This window comes from Podarcis raffonei, chromosome 7 (assembly GCF_027172205.1).
Source record: "Podarcis raffonei isolate rPodRaf1 chromosome 7, rPodRaf1.pri, whole genome shotgun sequence".
In the NCBI taxonomy this organism is placed as follows: domain Eukaryota; kingdom Metazoa; phylum Chordata; class Lepidosauria; order Squamata; family Lacertidae; genus Podarcis; species Podarcis raffonei.
This window is the reverse complement of record NC_070608.1, coordinates 41,904,061-41,925,000: the sequence shown is the minus strand read 5'-3', so window position 1 is coordinate 41,925,000 and position 20,940 is coordinate 41,904,061. Positions and strand designations below refer to the sequence as shown.

The window sequence follows — 20,940 nt, the reverse complement described above, 5'->3', positions numbered from 1 at the left end:
AATCCTGTGTTGTGGCATTAATGGGTTCTGTATTCCCCTGCTATATATCACTGCTGGGGAAGAGAGGAGAAACGTTATGGTATGGAGGTAGATGAGTCTACACATTAGGAAGAGAGCATGGCAGTGTTCCAGTGGCATCATCATGCCATGCACTATTTTTTATTCCACATAGCCCTGATATTCAGCTATGCTGTAACTTGAAACACAGTTGCAAAAAACTCCAACAACCTTGGTGATGTGTCTTCCATTGCAGGGCTAACAGAAAAGTGAAAAATACTGATTCTCATCCTATTGCTTATGTTTTACTTATTTGTTCACATTGGAAACCTCCCTTCCCCCTGGCAAACTTCAGCTTTTATTTCTTCACACAATAAGTTGCAGTCAAAGGGGCAGAGAACAATGGAATGAAAATGCTTCTGACTCCCACTGCCCATGAACTATACTAAGACAGGGAATGTAAATAAACGGGGACATGTAGTCCACACTCTCCTTCAACAGAGCACAAGTATTTGAACTTTTCAGCAGATCCCCAAGAAAAGTTTGAAGAGGATGCTTCCAATGCACACCTTGATGTTGGTGAAATTCAGAAATTAAAATACATACAGGCCAATAATTGCAAGAGAATTTTCACACCCCCTAATGATACTGTACTTGCCACCCACTTTCCCAGGGTCAGCTGAGTTTGGCATTGACTTCAATGAGGTTTTGCCACATGGATAAGGTCATATATTTGTCATCTGCCTGTGCCATCCAGATTTCCCAAAACTACAAACAAAACCTTGCCTTTCACATGTACCAACGTTAAAGAAATGGAAAATACGGCTAAAGAAAACACCTGTCAATCTTCATCTTGTGTAGGATTTCACTGAAGGTTGGGAAGGCTTCTGTTTATTTTTTGTTTATTAGTCAAGGTTTTGAAACTGATTCTAGTTTTAATAATGCTATTTTTTCTTCTTATATTGTTCTTTTTGACTGGATATTTTTGTTGTGAATTTTAATTAAGTAGTGTATTTATTTCAGTCACCCTTAGCTTTTCATGAAGGGAAATCAATAAAAGTAGTAAATAAGCAAACCACTGGGGTTTCATTTCACCTAACAGAGGTAAAATGATAACACGGTATCTGAAACTTCAGTGTGCGTGTGTGGATTCTTTCCTAGTCTCCATCTTTGCATTCACAATATTAGGTAAATTAGATCTTACATCAGAGAATTGCATTTTCTGCCACATACATATATCTACATCATTGTACTCCATGTTTATAAACAGAGAATAACTACAACTGTAATCCTATACATGCCTACTCACAAGTCATGCTGAACTCAGAAGAACTGATTTCTAGGTAAACATGAATAAGACTGCACTGTAAGACCTCTAATTCTATATTCACAATCTATAACACAGATTTTAATCCTTCTAAATTGCTCTGGTCCATGGGGTCACGAAGAGTCAGACACGACTAAACGACTAAACAACAACATTTAAAGAAAGGGAAATCCTCATGTTTACACCCACTGTGTGCAGGTATTGCAGTTTTCTTTACCTACCTAACCACTATTTACAGCAAAAATGACAATACTTTTATCACATGATGCCTTTCAGTGCACAAATTTGCACTTTTTATAATTCCCACTGTCCTTCCCATTATTTTTCCTTTTATGCTCATTTTAAATGTTATTACCATCATGGCACCCATATACCTTAGGAGGGTAGGTATAGCTTTCCTGTAAGCCAATAAAACTAGACAGTGGGGTGGCTATTTGGGTAATACTGCCAGCACTCCCCACAGGACATCATGTAAGACACATTTGCTATAACAGTAAGTCTACCCAGGAGCAAGGAGCACAATTCAAAGTCTATCTTGTAGCATGGGACTCCCCACATACCAGCATAACACACTGTTGGAAGTCACTGAGTCAACTAATTAAAGACAATTTTATAGCCAGACGATTTGTCACCCTTACCCTGCACATACAGAATAGCCTGGAGGAAGCAGGGGATCTCTGCACAGGTTTATTTTAAAAGCCTCTTTCTTTGGGGCCCATAAAAAAAATCAACACAGCCTAAATACATATGATAGTAAAATATAATAACTACAATTCTTTCAGTTCAGCCATTCCTTTCCTCCAGTTGTACTTCAAGCTCCACATTTTGCAATATATCTACTGCCACTCTTTTGTAGGGAACTTGCTACAGAAAACTCTGAAAAAGTTTGTTGCCTAAGGGCAACAATTTCAGCCAAACTCTGTTATAAAACCTAGTAAGTAGATACGTGTAACAAAACTGAGAGCAATATAGGCAGCACAGTGATCTTTCCTGGGACTTCACAGTTTCCAGTTATTTATAGTCCTCCATAGCTACTAACCACCTTAGTTTCCTACTCCTCTCCCAGTGGAAGGTTCACAAGCACAGTGTGCACATAACACTAATCCAAACCATGGTTAGCCATGAGAGTGCAAGTGTACTCATAGTAAAAATCAGGGCTAACTGGCTCCCCCCTGGCTATCTTGAGGCTGCTTACCTGGAGCTAAGCCATGGTTTGGTTTAGTGTTTGATCCCAAGCAGGGTTCATGGTGTGTCTTGCCCAGACAAACAACAAACTGTAAGCCAAGAATAAACCTCCAAGCAGCTAGAAAAGACCCAAATATATCTTCAGACCATCTCATAAGTGCTTTATAATTTTTAAAAACATGGGTGGCGCTGTGGGTTCAACCACAGAGCCTAGGACTTGCTGATCAGAAGGTCAGCGGTTCGAATCCTCGCGACAGGGTGAGCTCCCGTTGCTCGGTCCCTGCTCCTGCCAACCTAGCAGTTCGAAAGCACGTCAAAGTGCAAGTAGATAAATAGGTACCACTCTGGTGGGAAGATAAATGGCGTTTCCGTGCACTGCTCTGGTTCGCCAGAAGCAGCTTAGTCACGTTGGCCACATGACCTGGAAGCTGTACACCAGCTCCCTCAGCCAATAAAGCAAGATGAGCGCCGCAACCCCAGAGTCAGCCACGACTGGACCTAATGGTCAGGGGTCCCTTTACTATATTTTTAAGGCATTTGATAGAATGGGCTTGCTAGTAGGGATGGGCAAATTTGTCAGTTTTGGTTTCCCTCATTTCCCCATGTTTTCCAGTCTTCAGTTCTCCACATTTCTGTGACAATTTGCAGTCCCCCCTCCAAAAAAAATTAACATTCTTATGCAACTTGGCCAGAATTTGAGTCATAATTTTAATGCATTTTTAATCTTTTGTTGGAAGCCGCCCAGATGAGCGGGGTATAAATACATTTATTATTATTATTATTATTATTATTATTATTATTATTATTACTACTACTATTATTATTATTATTACTACTACTATCATCATCATCATCATCATCATCATGATATTTTCCCCAATATGCAGTTTTGTTTGCCGTTTTGAGTAATACACATATTTTTGCAAGCATTACCCCCTAATGTAATGGATTTTTGTACATTATCTTCACTAACATAGCCATTTTATGCACCCCTTTCCCAATATATACATTTTTGTACACACCATTTGGCTGGATAAGTGCATCACAAAATTAAGAGAACTATGGATCTGAAAGGATAATTGTGCATCAGTTTGCATGTTGGTTCAAGAAGTGTGAATTAGGTATAGGGCCGTCTTACCCATAGGCACTAGGGATGCAGGGTACCTGGGCATGGGCTCTCAGGGGCACCAGGCCAAGAGTCCAGGGCCCGAGAGTTAAGTCTGGGGAAGAGCCCGCCTGTCAGTTGGAGCGCCACAGCAGGCTCTTCTGCTGTGGACGGCTCTGCACTGTGAGTTTGGGGGCGAGTGAACCAGCAAGACACTGAGGCACCAGACGGCTCTGTCCTCCTGCGTGCCTGGGACTGGGCAACTGGGGGGGGGGCGCCAGGCAGATCTTTGCACCCCGGCACCGCATATGCTTAAGACAGCCCTGATTAGGTAGTTCTCATTAGAATGCAAACAAAATCAAATCCCACCCCTTTCCTTCATTGCTGGTCTTATCCTGTTCAAGGGACACCAGTGAGATTAAGAACCTTACTTCCATCCCTGCTTTCCCTTATATGCTGCTCAGTAACTGGAATGCTACCTCTCCTCCCCATAGGCTATTCACAAAAGGCCTTTTTTGCCATTTAATGCTTTTGTGTATAGTATCAGGAGGAACAAAACAATCTTAAGTAAAGAAACATATCCAACTTCAAACAGACAAGTTTACCACAAATGCAATTTGATCACCAAGCTTTGGAAGATCACAGCTGACAGCAATCAGCAAGCACAGTCATGACATGACATACACACATGTCCAAATACATACATATTCTGCAGATTTAGAAGGTTGTGTTTACTTAAGAAACATATTGTTTCAAACAATTCAACACCAGTTCCCAAATTAAATGATAAAGTCAAAACACAAATGATTGAATCCAGCTAAATCATTGTGTGTGGGGAACAACTTCATCACAAGCAAACTTCTTCTCCTTCTCCTCCCCTCATGCACCCCCTGGGGGAAAAAAGCTACTGCAAAGGGCTGGGGAAACCCAGAGCAGATCTGGGGTGTGTGCCAGGGGTGAAAAGAGAAGTTCCCTTGTGCTTCCAGAAGTCATTCCCTGTGTGTGCAAGGATTTAGCTGGATGCAAACTAAATTGCCTTTGGTTATTTCTTCGATTGATTTACTTTTGTCTAAAAGTTTCATCCATGAAACCTAAGTTTTTAACCAGTAGGTTGCCATGGATATATTATATTATATTATATTATATTATATTATATTATATTATATGTTTATTTGGAACCTTTCATTGAAAAGGTATTAGCCAAAAACAAGTGTCAATTACTGTATATGTTGGGTGCACATTGCAACTTAATTCTATTCTATCATGGAAGCCTCGGTGTTATCACAAAGATTCCTCTGTCTTGTCTTCCAAAATAGCTGTTTCACATCCCAGAGTGAAAGATTAACAAAAAGAACTATGAAACTTCCAAACTTAAATGTAAATGGACTGTGAAAAATTGTTATCACCAATACCAAGTCCCCTCCCCAAAGACACTCATTCCATTTACTGGCTTTAGCCAGTTGCTAAAACCCAGCATACTAAACTGATTAATGAATTTTCATGCCTGCACTGGAAGGACACTTCCAGGAAGGACACTTGCAGGATATTTTGGAAACTGATACCTCCCCATGAGTGTGGCCTGAATGCCTGAGTCAAGTTTCATCTGGAAACCCCTATTTTGGCTGAAATATTCAAGAGGGCAGTTGATTTTAAAAGAAAATGCACTTTCTCAAAAAATGAAAAGAAGAACAAAAATAGCTCAAACACAGACCTCATTTTCTCTCAGGGATTTCTGTCTCTTCCATATACACTCTTCAAATGCTGTGTTATCCGTCTTTAATTTTTTTTCACTATAATCCAGCCGATCATGGAGAAAATCAACTAATGTTTGGATATTCTGCTCCTTTGCCTTTATTCTAGTGTACTTTTCCCTTTAAGAGAAAAAATATCATTACTAGAACAAAATTATTTTCTAGGAAATAACAAAATTATTTCCAAGAAACTTGTCTTTAAGGTGACCTATAAAATCTCCAGGGGAGTTTAGCAAAAACAACAAATTGTCCCTTAGTACCTGTAAACCTCACAAAATTACTGTGGGGTAAACTTTTGCACACCTAAGAAGAGCCCACTGGATCAGGCCAATGGTTCATGTAATCTAGCAGCCTGTTCTCAGAGTGGCCAACTAGATGCTTGTGTGAAAGACGCAAGCAGGATTGGAGCACAAGAGCACTCTCCTTCCTGGTATATGCCTGTTATATCTCCATGCCACACTCCACTAAATAAAATCAGTCCAATCAATGCCAGATACTTCATGATATGAAGTTTCAAATCATTGCATCTTGAAATTATGGTACAAATATCCAGAGGGACCTTTTTGAAAAAGGAATCACACTACAGCTGTGTCCATTCAGTGCTTACCAGCATAGGGGTGGTATTCTAACCCTGCAATCCTAAGCAAGCTTACTCAAAAGTTAGCCACATTAAAGTCAATGGGACTTGCTCTCTCGTAAGTGTGCTCAGGAGTGTAACCTAATGTTTGATATATGTAGTTCAAAACTTTCTCTTTTAAAGTTATTGTTTCATGCTCTCCACTTCCCCAAGCAGTAGGCTGTTCCAGGGAAGGATTTCAGGGTTAGTCTTTTAATGAAGAAAGAGTACTGGAGACTTGCGGTATTTTTGTCATATGCATTTATTTATAGGTGATGAGAGACGAGACATGTAAGGTTATAGGCAGGCAATGCTAGTGTAATGGGCCATTAAAAAACACTAAGAAAATAATCTATTTGTACACTATGTGTGCCTGCAAAAGACTATAAGGAAGAACCATCAGATTGTGCACAAAACAAACACAAACACAAACAACAAACAAACAAACAAACAAACACCCACCCCACCACAACCTGGAGAGAGGTTTCTCTTTACTGGTGAAACAGAAAAGTGTGGTCCTAATTATATGTGTTGTTATAGCAAGCCTACTGTTAGGTTACATTATTTTATAAGAAATATGTTTTTCTATGGGTTTCTTAATAAATAACATAAAATTCTTTGTATTTAAAGTTGCAAAAGAAGTCATCAACCAGTTTGTACCATTAGGCTTTGAACTCAATATAAGATAATGAGTTGTATGATGGTAAAGGTAAAAGTACCCCTGCTGTTAGGTCCAGTCATGGACGACTCTGGGGTTGCGGCACTCATCTCACTCCATAGGCCGAGGGAGCCAGCATTTGTCCGCAGTCAGCTTCTGAGTCATGTGGCCAGCATGACTAATCCGCTTCTGGCGAACCAGAGAAGTGCACGGAAACGCCGTTTACCTTCCCACCGGAGCGGTACCTATTTATCTACTTGCATTTGACGTGCTTTCAAACTGCTAGGTGGGCAGGAGCTGGGACCGAACAACGGGAGCTCATCCCGTTGTGGGGATTCGAACTGCCGACCTTCTGATCAGCAAGCCCTAGGCTCTGTGGTTTAAACCACAGCGCCACCCACGTCCCTGTATGATGGGATATCACACCAATTAAGATTACATAAAACCTTCCTGCACTACAGCCTTTAGTACTGGATAGGTGTGGGAGAGTGGGCACTTTCCCCCACTTATGGTGGGAGTACAAAGTTGTCCAGGTGTATTATGGAAATGTGGTGACACTTTGAAATGCCCTGTTGAAAAAAACCTCTAAGCTCATCTTCTTCCACTAGTTGGAAGCAGGTTGTGCATTGTATCTTCACAAGGATCTTCTTAGCAATTTGATAGCTGCAAAAAGGTGCCTTGGCATGTTAATGTAGGCAATCAAACCTACCCTCTCATGTGGAATGGTTGGGGAAGATATGGGAGATAATAATCATGCATAAATTAAAATAAAATAAGTCAGTTGAGAGGTCAAAGAATGAATCCAAACCACTTTAGTTTTAGGTCTGTGTTACACAGAGACATGGGACATAATTTTTTTTAAGCCCCCTAAACAGTTTCAGTCACTCAAATTTGCTTCAGGTATTGTTATAGTTCTGTTGTTTTGATCTACCATGATATATGATTCGGTTTGTAAATTGTGTGCCTTGTCCTAATATCCTCTGTTTTGTTGTTGTTTCATTCTTGAATTTCAATACCAGCTTTTATAGCAATGCTGCTTTACTTCTACAGAGAACTTATTTCATTATTATTATTAAATGTCAGCAATGGTTTTTTTATAAACCAACTCAGGATTTTCTACATTAGACCAATTATTTATGAGATAGTAAGTCAAGGAGCTACTTTTAACATGAGTTGTGCATGAGACAAGTAATTCTTTCCATAAGCTCCATCATATGTGAGGTTACTCCAAAATTCCTTGGCAGAAAATCTTTTTTTCTCTTTTCCCACTTTGACCCTAAAGATCAAGCCTATTGCAGCATATGGTTATTCAAGGCTTCCATGGCCTGCCATATATTTAGCAGAACAGAACCTTTTTCTGTTTTCATGTTAGAATTTATCAGTCCCAGGAAATGAAAACTCACATTTCTTTACCCAAAGAAACAAACAAAACGAATTATTTTCAACTAATTAAAGATGCAACTGACCATGAATTTTATTAGGTTGGGGCATGCAATTCTAATGCCTAAAATAGAATTTACAAGACAAGAATATTCACCATGAGTCTTTTCTACTTTTGCATAAAATATGAAAAATACTCCTTATTTATGGATAAATATTGTTATGTTCTCTTCAGATATGGTATTAGCAATACATCAATATTGTGTTCATCATTTATACTAAATTTATGTATTACCTTCACAACTTTATTGAAATGGAGTGTCTTACCTTAACACTATTACCTTTGCCTCTATGTTAGCCAGCTGTTTTTCCTTTACTTTACTCATTTCAGCTACTTTATTCATTTCATCTTGGAATTTTGCAATATTTCTATTGACTTCATCAAGCTGGGTCGAAATATCTAAATATTTCACCTGAAAATTAAAAATATACATACACTTCTGAAGTTGGGAAGATATCCTGATATTGTGTTTTAAGTGCACAATTATGTGCGACGATGCATGAAATTGCATACCCAAGAAATAGAACTGTTTTTGGAAGTGCAGTTGAAACATTTAGTGCAAGTAGAATAATGCCTTTTCTGTAAAGGCACAAACTTGTACATCAAAGTTACTGTTCCCAAGTGTGTTTTATGAACTGACAACCAGAATTCTAAGACTCCCAAAATATGTTTTTAAACATCAGCACATTGCTCAACATCCCTTTCTCAATAATACACATGCTCTTTTCAGTCATGTTCTCATGTACAAAATACATTAGTCTTTACATTGATTATGTTATTAAATATGATGAAAGCTGGTGTAGTGTGGAGGGTTCTGAATGTAAGCTGTGAAGCTTCGAATTCCAGTTCAAGTATCATGACTGCCACAAATTCGTGAAATGTTCTTAGGCAAGCCACTATATCTCACTCTCAGCTCCATCAACTGCAATATGGTTATGATAATACTGACCAATCTTACAGGATTGTTCTAACAGGCTATGTGAATGCTGCTGCTACATTAGATCACAGAACAAAGAAAAGAGTCAAAGGACACTCATGTTAAAGCAGAATTCTGCATGAACTAAATGATACTGGCACTACAGGTCCACTATTTTTTTGCTATCTTTGTTTAAACAAAAGTCTTTATACATGTATGCACTCTGATAATAGGTATAGGAAACTTTATTATCTTCAACTCCTCTTGTTTCTGTGATTATGGGATAATCTAATGAAAGATCATAGGCTGATAGTCAAATGTCAAAATCCTGTGGAGATGATTGGAATGCAGAAGCTGGGGATGCTTGAGGAATTTTGACATGGACTGAATTGATCTGCCTCTCCTGGGCTAAAATATAACAGAAAGATCCATCAGATTTTAATCTTCCCTGAATATTTCCTAGCTGAAAAAGTTCCAAAGTGAGTTTAGAAATTATATAGCTACACTCCTGTTATTGTTTGTAATATTACTGTTTTGTATAATTCAAGAAACTTAAATAAAACACACACCTATTCAATTTGTATTTTCAAAGGAAATACATTAAATTATTATTTACATCACTTTCAGAAGAGTCACACTTGAACTTTGTGAACTCTTTTCCTATTCCGCCGAAGAAGCTCTACTGAACTGCCCCGGACTTAGTGTAGAAACAAGGTGGAACACAGCAAAGAGACAATCTACAACACAAATATATCCTCCTTTGGCTAAAGAGAGCAACAGATCCCTGACTGGTCTGATGGCATGGAGACTGTTATTGCACAAAGTGCAAGGCTCTTGTGAACTACAAGTGTGCGCCCTGCAAAAAGACAATTGTTACACTGAGAAAGGCAAGGAATGAGGCCCAGCGGATTGCCAGATGATGTAAAATGACAACTGGCTAAAGCATTCAACTCGCTGCTGATATTGGCAACACTTGCAAGTGTACAAAGACATGAAGAAAGCCTTTGGACCAACAGTCAGGCAAACTGCACCACTGAAAACCTTGTCTGGAAAGATCATCACAGCAGTAGCAAGTGGATGAAGCGATGGGCAGAGTACTGCACTTGCAGGAAAACATGGTCTCTGACACAGCAATTGACAGTATTCATACCCTGCCTCTTTTGGAAGAGATTGATGTCCCTCCCTCCCTTGACAAGCTGAAGAATACCATCAACTCTCAGGCATGTGGTAAAGCCCCATGACAAGACAGAATCCCAATAGGAGTGCTGAAAGCCAGCTTCAATTCCTCCCTTGTGACACACCTCCATGGCCTCCTCTTGCAGTGTGGGGAACAAGGGTCTGTGCCACAAGACATGTGCGACTCCAGCACTGTGACCCCTCTAAAAGGAAAAAGGTGACCACCGTGACTGGAATCTCCCTATTGAGCACTGTGGGAAAAGCCTTTGCCAGTGTAGTTTTCAACAGATTACAGTCACTTGCTGACAGGGTCTATCCTGAATCACAATGCAGCTTCAGAACTCAGAGGTCAACAGCAACATGATTTTCTCACTGTGCCAGCTGCAGGAGAAATGATGTGAGGATAGATGCCCCTAAGCTTCACAAGATATTGTGTCCTTCCACAAGAACATGTAGGACATCTTCGGATGCCCTCCTTATAAAAAGTGGTGTGAAATGGCTGTGTTCTCGCCCCAACTCTCTTTGATGTATCCTTCTCCCTGGTGCTCTTATATGCCTTCAGATTAACTGAAGATGGTGTGTACTTTCATCTGAGGAATGACCAGAGGAAGAATGACCGCTGGGGGAGTGCAGAGATAATAAACACCATGGTGCATCTGCTGCAGCACAACCGGATGCCTTCTTTTCTGCCCCATCTGCAACGAAACATGTCTTTGTTGTTTTGGTCTCAACAGCTGTAACTTTCCAACAGTTTGACTTCACCCTGAGGCTGTCTCCCGAGACTGATGGATGCTAACAAACAACGTTGATTTCAACATGGATTTAGGAAACCATCACAGATGAATATGGAAATGGGATGGAGCAGACAACTACTACTACTTGTTGTTATTTTCATTTCTATTCTGCTTTATATTTATAAAGGGGGGGGGATCTCTAAGCAGTTTTCAACCTACATTAAAACAGCAAATAAAACAACCCAGAGTGAAACATTACTGAAGGAAGACAAATATAAAGTAAACATTCAAAGAAACATAGTTAACAGGAAACTAAAATACCTAAAATATTTCAAAATAAAAAACATTGTGAAGGAGATCAATTATAGAATGCACATTTTATTCAGGAAAATTAGCAAAATAAAATGGAATATTACAAAACAGCTTCCTTAAGCAGCAGGAGCCTATCCAGACAACTAACTCTGCAAGTTACTATCACCACTATGTATTATGAATGGATACATGAAAGAGACTGTCTTTTCCCCTACTCCTGGTGCACAAAGACCCCTCAGATAAAGAACCACATATACTAAATGATGCTGCATATGCAGTTTCTGGAACTAAACTGGGAGTCACATGCACAGTGCCAAACAGATAATCAGTAATGTAACTATCACAGCAGGAATCATCTGCTTGGGAGAGAGAGAGAATAAATCCAGGATCCTTTTTCAAACTGTCCCCACTGAGGAGGGTGGGAGGTCAGCATGGTTTCAGGCTACCCCATCACTCCTGGAGCATGACAATGTCAAAGATGATAATGCCATCTGCTGGGTAGCCAGGCACTCAAGTAAATACAAGAACATGGCACTGTGGACCACTGGGGTGTGCATGTACAAATCTGAACAGATTTATTGCAGCTGCAACTTTAATCAATTAATTGGCACAATTACTCAGTGTATGGAACCTGAATGATTGGTGAGTGATAACAAGCAAAAATACTAGGACTTGGGACAAGGGCCTAGAAATAAATCTGCATCCAGTGTAAATATTTTAATGGAGCAAATGTAACAACTGCATTACACACACATTGAAGGTTCTTAACTGTCTGCAAGAGCAGTTGCACATAGATTGGCCCAAGGTCAGCCAATAAGTTTCATGACCAATCACAGAAATAAATGTAGGTTTCCTAACTCCAACACTATATCCACTACCTATCATTAGCTATTAGGATAATATAAATTATCCTAATTTAGATTGCCTGGGTACAAGAGATACTGAAATCACATTGCTGAACTGGCTAGATCCCTGCTTTCTGAGTAGTGCATTCCCAAATATATCATTTAGTCTTTTTGAGCAATCTCTCCAAATGTGTTCGTAAGAAACTGCACAGAAACTCGGTGCTCATCCTTGTTCCTGTACCCACTTGTAAAATCCTTTAACAAATCAACAGATTTACTGCAAGTTTTTCATTGCATGCTGGTATTATATATTGTATAATATTTATAAAACCTGGAAACAATCTACAATAAGCCTGGTTCCTAATATGCCTTCAAATCTAAGTGCTTGAGAAGAATTTACTGAGAACTGTGGGCAGAGCATAATTGTAAACAAAAAAGCTCACTGCTTTCATTAATAACAAAAAGCTTCTAACCAACCGGCTTAACTATATGAACTCAATAATTTCTCCCTAGTATTTTCCATCAATATCAATGGGATAAATAATAATGCAAATAAGACATTTTTGTACACAGGCCTATCATTAAAAGCACATTTATATAAATGAAATGTTCAGTAACAAAAGCCAAAATGATTCCTTGGTAGCAGAGGCAACTTGTAACTATTATAGTAAACATACACCATAATTTACAAAAAGATGCCATCTGCTGTGCAAAGGTGCAATCAGCAGGCTATTTCTATGATGGACCCCTTTTATTCCTTATTTTGATTTTCGCCTTTCCTTTTCTAAAGCCCTCAAAGCAATAAGAGCTGGAATGGCAAATAAAGAAGGGCTTCTCAGTGACCCCAATATAATTCTCTTTGCACTTTACCTCATTCCAAGGCAATGGACCCGTTAAGTTAGTTTCAGCATGAAGTGAAAAAGTCTGCATATAGAAATTCTGTGTGTAGCCAAAGTAACTGAACAGAAAGTACAAGCTAGCTTTTCAGAGTAAACCATCAAAGAATGGTAATCTAATGTAAATAGAACCTGTTAGTGCTAATATTAAGACATTCACCTGTGCATCATTTAATAAGTTCTGGAAATGTTTCTTCTGTGCTTCTAGCTCTTTAAATTTTTTTGCTTCCCTTTCATCAATTTTCTGAAGCTGCTCATTCAACTGGACAATTTTCTGAAAAATATAAACAGACAAAAGAACTGGCAATAAGATCCCACTCATTACATGCACAATGTATTAACGGTTAAGCATCTTTCTTTGAACCTCAGTATTTATGCATGAATTCCTATTTTCTTTACAGGTAACTTTCAATATAATTCTATTTGTAATACATTTTTAATTATATTTATATAGATAGATGGCAAGATACTATTAAGTAGAGAAAACAGTTGCACTGAACCAAATGTTGTAGACATATAAAAGTGGTTCCTCCCTTTCAAATGACCCAAATGATTGTTGCTTGCATCAGTGCTAGCACTGGATTTTGGGAGGTCCTTTGGCAAGATGCCCTCGGGAACAGGTCCATTGGTACTCTCACTTCATACCTATCACTGCTTGCCCTCTTCCTCTAAGCTCTATCTGTACAATTGCCCACAAAGAAAATGTAAGGTGCAGCTTGATCTCCTCTTTCTTGCCATTGTTTTGTTTGCTCACACAATTACAGACTTTACTGTTTTGATACAAGTAATAACAGGCTGATGGTAGGGGAAAAACAGCACAGATCCACAGGAAGCGCTAGATTTGGGAACCTGTCTCAGGAAGCATCCTATTACTCCAATGGTCACTGGTGGATGTTGGCCTCAGCCTTTCCATAGAGGTGGTTTTTATTGTTGATTTGTGAGGGTGCAGCCTCTTCTCCCTGGATGGGAGATGTCTCCATTGATTTGCATAGTGGGAGGGCTGGTGGATAAACAACATTGATCCACATGAAAAACAGTTTGTATCAATATCACTCCACCAAATCATAATGCTCTGGGAAAAGAAATCATTGTTAAAACCAAGACCTATCAGTCAAAATGAATATCCCTCCCCATTCAATCTCAGGGTGCTAGTTTCAGTATTTATTTATTTAAAAATAGAGCAGTCACTTCAAAAAATAGTGTTTTGGTGGCACTTAAGTTCACAAAGTGACTCAGAACTTTAGGGAGTCCTTGATCTGAACTGAAATGCATTCTTCTAGCACAATCTGACTTGGTAATGAGAAATCCTCAACCAAATATGCCCTATTCACCTATTATTCAGCAAGTACACAAAGCTAATGCACACCTCTAATATACATCACCACTAATAAAGAAAGGCAATTTGGTGGTGATGGTGGAGTTGTCTATCATTAGAACTGTTTGAAGCACATTTTAGAATTTCTGTTAATACAAAATTTCACTATATTGCCAATAAAATATACAAGCTTTGAGGAAACTCAACAGTTCCACTATACTGGCTAGTTAATATTGTTTTTGTCTGTTACTATGTTGTGTATTTTTGTGCGTATTTATTTTGTAAACTACCCTGTGATGCTCGGAAGAAGGATGTTATAGAAATTTTAATAATAATAACATAACATCTGTAATTAAAATGTGTGCAGCAAATAGTTTTATGAACACCACATAAGGAACAATAAAAAAAAATGTTGGCTTAACATCTGCTTATGAAGATGCTTTCATGAACTTTGTTTCCAAGTTTTTGAACCAAAATAAACATAGAGTTAAAGACAAAGATATATAACTCTTGCCACACCCCCAGTAAGCCTCCAAAAGACTAATGAGTTGTTCTTTGTCACATTGTTTCTACTAAATTTTTCTTGGGGAAGGGCAAACTGCATTAGTCACTGCCATTAACATGCTATTTTGAAAATACTATTAGTTGTGTGTGTGCTTCATTTTACAGAGACCATTACAACTGGCACTATCAGCTATTCTGCATGTGATTTTAAATTATATCATACTATTATATTTAAAACTATACTGTATATACACAAGTATAATCCAACCCGAATATAAGCTGAGGCACCTAATTTTAGCACAAAAACCTGGGAAAACTTATTGACTTGAGTATAAGCCGGTTCACCACACCACAAACCTGGTAGTGGCAGCAGCGGCGGAGGAAGAACAAGCAGCCCAAAAGGGCTGCTTTCGGGCTGCCGCCGCCAACAGTGGCAAAGGTGGAAGAGGAGGAAGGAGAAGCCCAAAAGGGCTGCTTTCGCAATGCTTGTTCCTCCTCCGCTGCCGCCGACAGTGGCAAAGGTGGAGGAGGAGGAAGGAGCAGCCCAAAAGGGCTTCTTTCGGGCTGCTTGTCCCTCCACCACCGCCTCTGTTGCTCGCAAGAGCAGGCATAGGAGCCAGGATTGGCAGTGCAGCTCCTGTGCCTGCCCTTGTGAGAGGCAGGCAGCAGCGGCGGAGGGACCAGTGGCGAGAAAGGGCTCCTTTCGGGCCGCTTGTCCCTCTGCCGCCGCAGCTGCCGCCTGCCTCACTCGAGTATAAGCCAAGGGGGGCTTTTTCAGCATTAAAAATGTGCTGAAAAAGTTGGCTTATACTCGAGTATATACGGTAGTTACAACAAAAGTTGGACTTTCAAGTGATTTGTGTGTTATATTAATTCAAATGCCAACTTGAATGCCTCCACTTTCAGTGAAGCTTAGCAAAGTTCTCCCATTTTATAGGAAAGGGGGAAAGAGTCAGCACTGTGGTGCTGCCAGTTTTAACTTACCTTAGAATATGCTTTTTGAGATTCATCATTTTTTTTCATCAATGCCTCTTGTTCAGCCACAAGCTTGTCAATGTCTGCTAACTTCTTCTCAATCTTTTCTTGCAACTTCTCAAATTCCTTCGACTTTTTTTCTAGATCAGTCCGCAGTGCTTTAACCCTTTTCTGTTTATAAGGAAAATACATAAACTGAAGTAGCTCAAATGCAAAAGCAAAGGAAGAAATCCAGCAATACTCTGTTTGCTTCAGAAATATATAACTGGGAGAACTTATTTTCTTAGATAAAAATGTAACTTTGACATTCATGGTAGTTTCTAAGGCTCTGTACATACCAAGCATTTCCCATTGGGGAGCACTGGGGATAAAATAGACCCCATAGCATAACCACCAGGGTAGGATCAGAACTACCCACAATTCCTATTCCACAGAGCTGATCCAGGAGAATACCATGGTTAAAGGCAGGGCTTTTTTCAGCTGGAACTCACCGGAACTCAGTTTTGGCACCTCCCAGATGGGTGGCATTGCCATTATAAGAGAACAAGGGAGGTGTTTGTGATGTGTTCTGGCACCTCTTTTTCTAGAAAAATAGCAGTGGACTTAAAGGTATTGAAAGCCACAAAAAGATAGAGACACAAGAACAAGGTATCCCTCCCCGTGTTCCACTTTCTGTAAAGGTAATCAATCAGAGCAGCCACGGCCAACTCTGTACCATGGCCAGATCTGAACCCAAATAGGAAAGGATCTAAATAGTGGGTGTAATCCAAGAACATTTGCAGCCGCCACACCATAACTCTCTCCATCACATTCCCCAAGAAGGGCATTTGCGACTGGTCAATAGTCATAAAGCCCAAGGGGTCCAGGGCTGGTTTCTTTAAGAGAGGTTGCACAACCACCTTTTCAAGGCAGCAGGTAGCAACACCTCACACAATGAAGTGGTAACCATGCTCTGGAATCAAACAGTCAAACCCCATCTGCTATATTTAATAAGCCAGGAGGGACAGGGGTCGAGAAGGCAGAGGGCCTTCTCAGTAGTCCCTCTGGAATGCCCTCCCATCAGATATCAAAGAAATAAACAACTTTCGGACTTTTAGAAGACATCTGAAGGCAGCCCTGTTTAGGGAAGCTTTTAATATTTGATCAATCATTGTATTTTAATATTCTGCTGGAAGCCACCCAGAATGGCTGGGGAGACCCAGCCAGATAGGCAGGGTATTATTATTAATAATAATGTGGTTGGGCATATAGCTGCAAGCACTTTGTACAGCTAACTGCATAAGCTGAAGACAATCCTGTAACACATTACCAATTAAGGCATTGGATACTTCATCTGGAATGGCAATAACTGCAGCCAAGGTCACTCCAAAATAGAGCGACTTTATCTTCACGCTGTGTAGCAACAGACTGTGCCCCACTGTGGGATGCAGTATGATTCTGAAACCATAACAAATCTACAAACCTGCCTCATGTTCTCAGAAAATGGCACATGCGACCAGAAATTCAAAGACAGTGTAAGGGTAAAGAAACAAGCCAAGTAAGCAACGTAACTCAGATGCTGGGAGTTTCAAAAGAAAAGGGACAGTATACGGACATTGTCAGATAGCCCCAAAACTACATGTAAGAATAAATAGGACAGATGAACACCTCATCTCTGATGGGTGAATGGTAGCATAATTTCCCACCTCTGATTAGAACAAAAGCTCAGGCCACGTAACAAGCCTCGCTCTTGCCTTCAGGATACTTAAAACATTTTAAAGGTTCTACTTTTATTTTCTGTGGGTAAAACATCAGCTCCTAGGACTTGCCGATCGCATGTTTGGCGGTTCGAATCCCCGCGGCGGGGTGTGCTCCTGTTGCTCGGTCCCAGCGCCTGCCAACCTAGCAGTTCAAAAGCACCCTCGGGTGCAAGTAGATAAATAGGGACCGCCTACTAGCGGAAACGTAAACGGCATTTCCGTGTGCAGCTCTGGCCACGTGACCCGGAAGTGTCTGCGGACAGTGCTGGCTCCCAGCCTATAGAGTGAGATGAGCGCACAACCCTAGAGTCTGTCAAGGGGTACCTTGTCAAGGGGTATGGGCAGGGGTACCTTTACCTTTACCTTTACCTTTTACTTTTATTTTCAACAAGCGTCTTAATTCATTACTGTTAAATTGTGAGTCTGAAGTGATGCCTTTGTCTCAAGTTAGACCAGGGAGTTTTGAACTTAGATGAGCACAGATATTGTAACTGGCTGTTACAATATTCATTCAGGTGCACAACATTCATCAGAGAATGGGGCAGATTGGAAAGGACTTCTTAAAAGTTTATGGTACTTTTTCTAGTTAACTGATATCAATCAATTGACTCCACAGCTGAAGTCAATGCTTTAGTCTTCCATGGCATGTTCATGATCGATTTTGTGAATACAAGTCCATATAATCTGAAATGAAAGATTTTGATGTGCAAAAAACACAGCTTAAAAAGGTTAATTTAAATCTATTCTCCATACCTGGGTCAGCTTCCAAGCACTTACTTCATCTCTGATTTGTTTTTTTACATTATCTACTAAGTTCTGTAAGTAAAATTGATAAAAAAATTATATAGGAACACATAAGAAGAAACAACAACAGGTAGAACAAGTATAAATTAGATATTTCATTTCAAAATATATTCTGTAAATTAAATGATAGAAAATTACTAATTTGGAAATAGAATGACATTTGAAAAATGTGGCCATGGGAAGAGGGAGAGAGGGGCAATACAGAATAATTTTATGATTTGAGCAAGGGTGGGAAAACTGCCCCCCTCTGGGTGCTACATTCCCTCAGGGGGGATCTGTCAGGAGCTACATGCCAAAACTGGGCAAGGCTGGTGGAAATGTCGGTGGGGCCCAGATACATTTCCCATTTCTCCCTCATACTCATGTGCATATGCTTGCATGTGCAAATCCATGCCCATCTCTCTTTACTCCTTTTCCCAGCTGCCTTCCCTCCTTCTTCCACCGTCACCATGAAGCAATTAGGTCTACAATACAGCTTCTGTTGGCACCTACCGAAGCTGATTCTTAACCCCATTGCTTTGTGGATGGGGGAGGGGGTGGACTTGAAATGTGAGGGGCAGAATTTCCCCACTCCTACTTTAGGGAAACCTCAATTTGAGACAATCGTAACACCCAGTCTTGTCTCCATATCAAATAATTGGGCTCATTCATTCTCTGAGCTGTCCTTCAACCTCAGATTACATAATTAACTATGTCATACAACATTAGAGGTCTTGCCACAAACAGGACTGTTTGGTTGGTTTTCATTTCCCAGAGTCCTCAGCTACCACCTCAAGGCAGTTTTCCAGTTTGCTAGCACAATCTCACAGGAGTTCAGGTAGCATCAAATCATCTTTTAAAAAGGGCCCCAAGTCATAAGATGCCAAGTTAAAAGGGAACCAGAAAGCTATTGCATGTCCAGTGGAGAGGGACTAATAACTCATTTTCAGATTTAAAAAAAATTATCCAAAAAAGAATAGCTGGTGGCTTTTAAGTCATACAACTGGTTCCAGGTAGCTTGTATGTGCCTTTCTTTCTGATGGTCAAAAGCAGGACATATCTTTCCCATTCTATGGGAAACTACGTTTCAGTTACACAAAACTGTAGTCATTAAATCCCTGATTCTAATCCAGTTATTGTTGACCATCCCCACCCCCTGCAAAACAAGTCACAAACAATTTACTGGCCCTCTGGATGCAAATGCATATATACCTATTTCCACTGAAATCCACATCCAGCCAGTTCAACAAGGCTTGGATGAGCATTGCTATATGCTTCTGCATTAGTAATGGACCCAAACGGCTGCTTATATGCACAGGCTTCTCTAACTGAACTGGGATACCTGCTGTTATAAATTGCTAAATAGGTTTACAAACAGTTTGATGTATGGGAAAAGTTTAGAGTAAGGTTGCCAACTAGTCATAAAATAGGACTTGGCCTGCTTTTGTACTTTAACAGCATCTTGAGCTGTAGAAAATAGCTGGTGGAGCTTTACACAGCATGGCTATAAACATTATAATCTACTAAATTCTGCATATCAAGCTGATATTAAAGTCATAGCTATAGTGGCAAACAAAGGAGTTGGGAAACCTGGCTCACAGTTGCTTTATTTAGGCCTAAAGAACTTAAAGCTACATCAAGCTTTAAATATTGCAAATAATATGGCAGGGTGATGCTAAATAGATTAATTGACATGCACAGAAACATTCTAGTCAGTCATTTCACATCTTCAAATAATTAAAATATAATAATGGAATAACTTTTACAACCTTGAAACGTGTTTTTTCTTTTGTAAGGCTATATTCCACTTCGTCCAGTTTTGATCTGGCTTCATCATAAGCCAATTCAGTTGAATAAAGTTCTTGATTGACCTTTTTTAAATGATCTTCCAATCTGCGAATATTTTTCCTTAAAACCTGAATTTCTGATTGATATGCCATCCTCTTTCTTGAACTGTTAAATAAAAACCGAAAACCTTACAACACTAACACATCTTCAACAGTTTATTACAGGTTGAACCTCTCTGAGGATTTGGAGGGGGGTATGCTTAATTTTACTTCACTTCTGTATGGGGATGGAACTGATTTTTTAAACTCCTACGTCTTACAGAAATACTTCACTGTGTTCCTACTGATGAAATAAAGTTTAATGATTGCTCATACAAACCCAAGCATTCCACAGATGTGCCAACCATTTGATTCTGACGCACAGCACGGATGATCAGACATATCGCAATTACAACTACTTATCACTACTCTAGTTACACTAGAACCCATTGTATGTATGAAATAACTCTCACTCCAGCTTCCTATGATGAGTTTTTTGAAAGATTAAATTCAGAAAAATTTCAGAATTGAATGATAGAATCTTGCTCTTTTCACACTAATCACATGATAGTCTATAGTGGGTTTACAAAAGTTTCTGTAAAATGTTATGTTAAAAGATCATTCAATGTCTGGATCCATATTTTGACTTGAGAGGGATAGGCAAAGTGCATTGTGCAGTGCTTGATGGTCATCTGGCTGATGGGTGCTTGGGAACAGCAGCAAAAGGGGATTCGCCAGCCCTATGCTTGGTGCTTGGAAAACACTGATCATAGGACTGGTAGCCCTTTTCAGTGGACCTGAACACACTACCCATCCACTGTTGTCAGCAAGTTTAAAGA

The 20,940-nt window shown here is 39.7% G+C and overlaps 1 protein-coding gene across 9 annotated transcripts in view; it reads right to left on the bottom strand.

The window, feature by feature from the left end:
• Positions 1-20,940, bottom strand: part of CCDC178 (coiled-coil domain containing 178) — a 127,925-nt gene that overhangs the window by 81,370 nt on the left and 25,615 nt on the right. For 8 of the 9 annotated variants that reach the window (XM_053396263.1, XM_053396264.1, XM_053396265.1 and 5 more), the window contains 6 exons: positions 20,045-20,228; positions 18,246-18,308; positions 15,763-15,924; positions 13,120-13,233; positions 8,347-8,492; positions 5,326-5,485 (listed from right to left, as the gene is read on the bottom strand). In XM_053396263.1, the coding sequence (XP_053252238.1) occupies positions 5,326-5,485; positions 8,347-8,492; positions 13,120-13,233; positions 15,763-15,924; positions 18,246-18,308; positions 20,045-20,228 (829 nt within the window). The remainder of the gene's footprint in view (positions 1-5,325; positions 5,486-8,346; positions 8,493-13,119; positions 13,234-15,762; positions 15,925-18,245; positions 18,309-20,044; positions 20,229-20,940) is intronic. The other variant, XM_053396271.1, reaches the window with a different exon arrangement.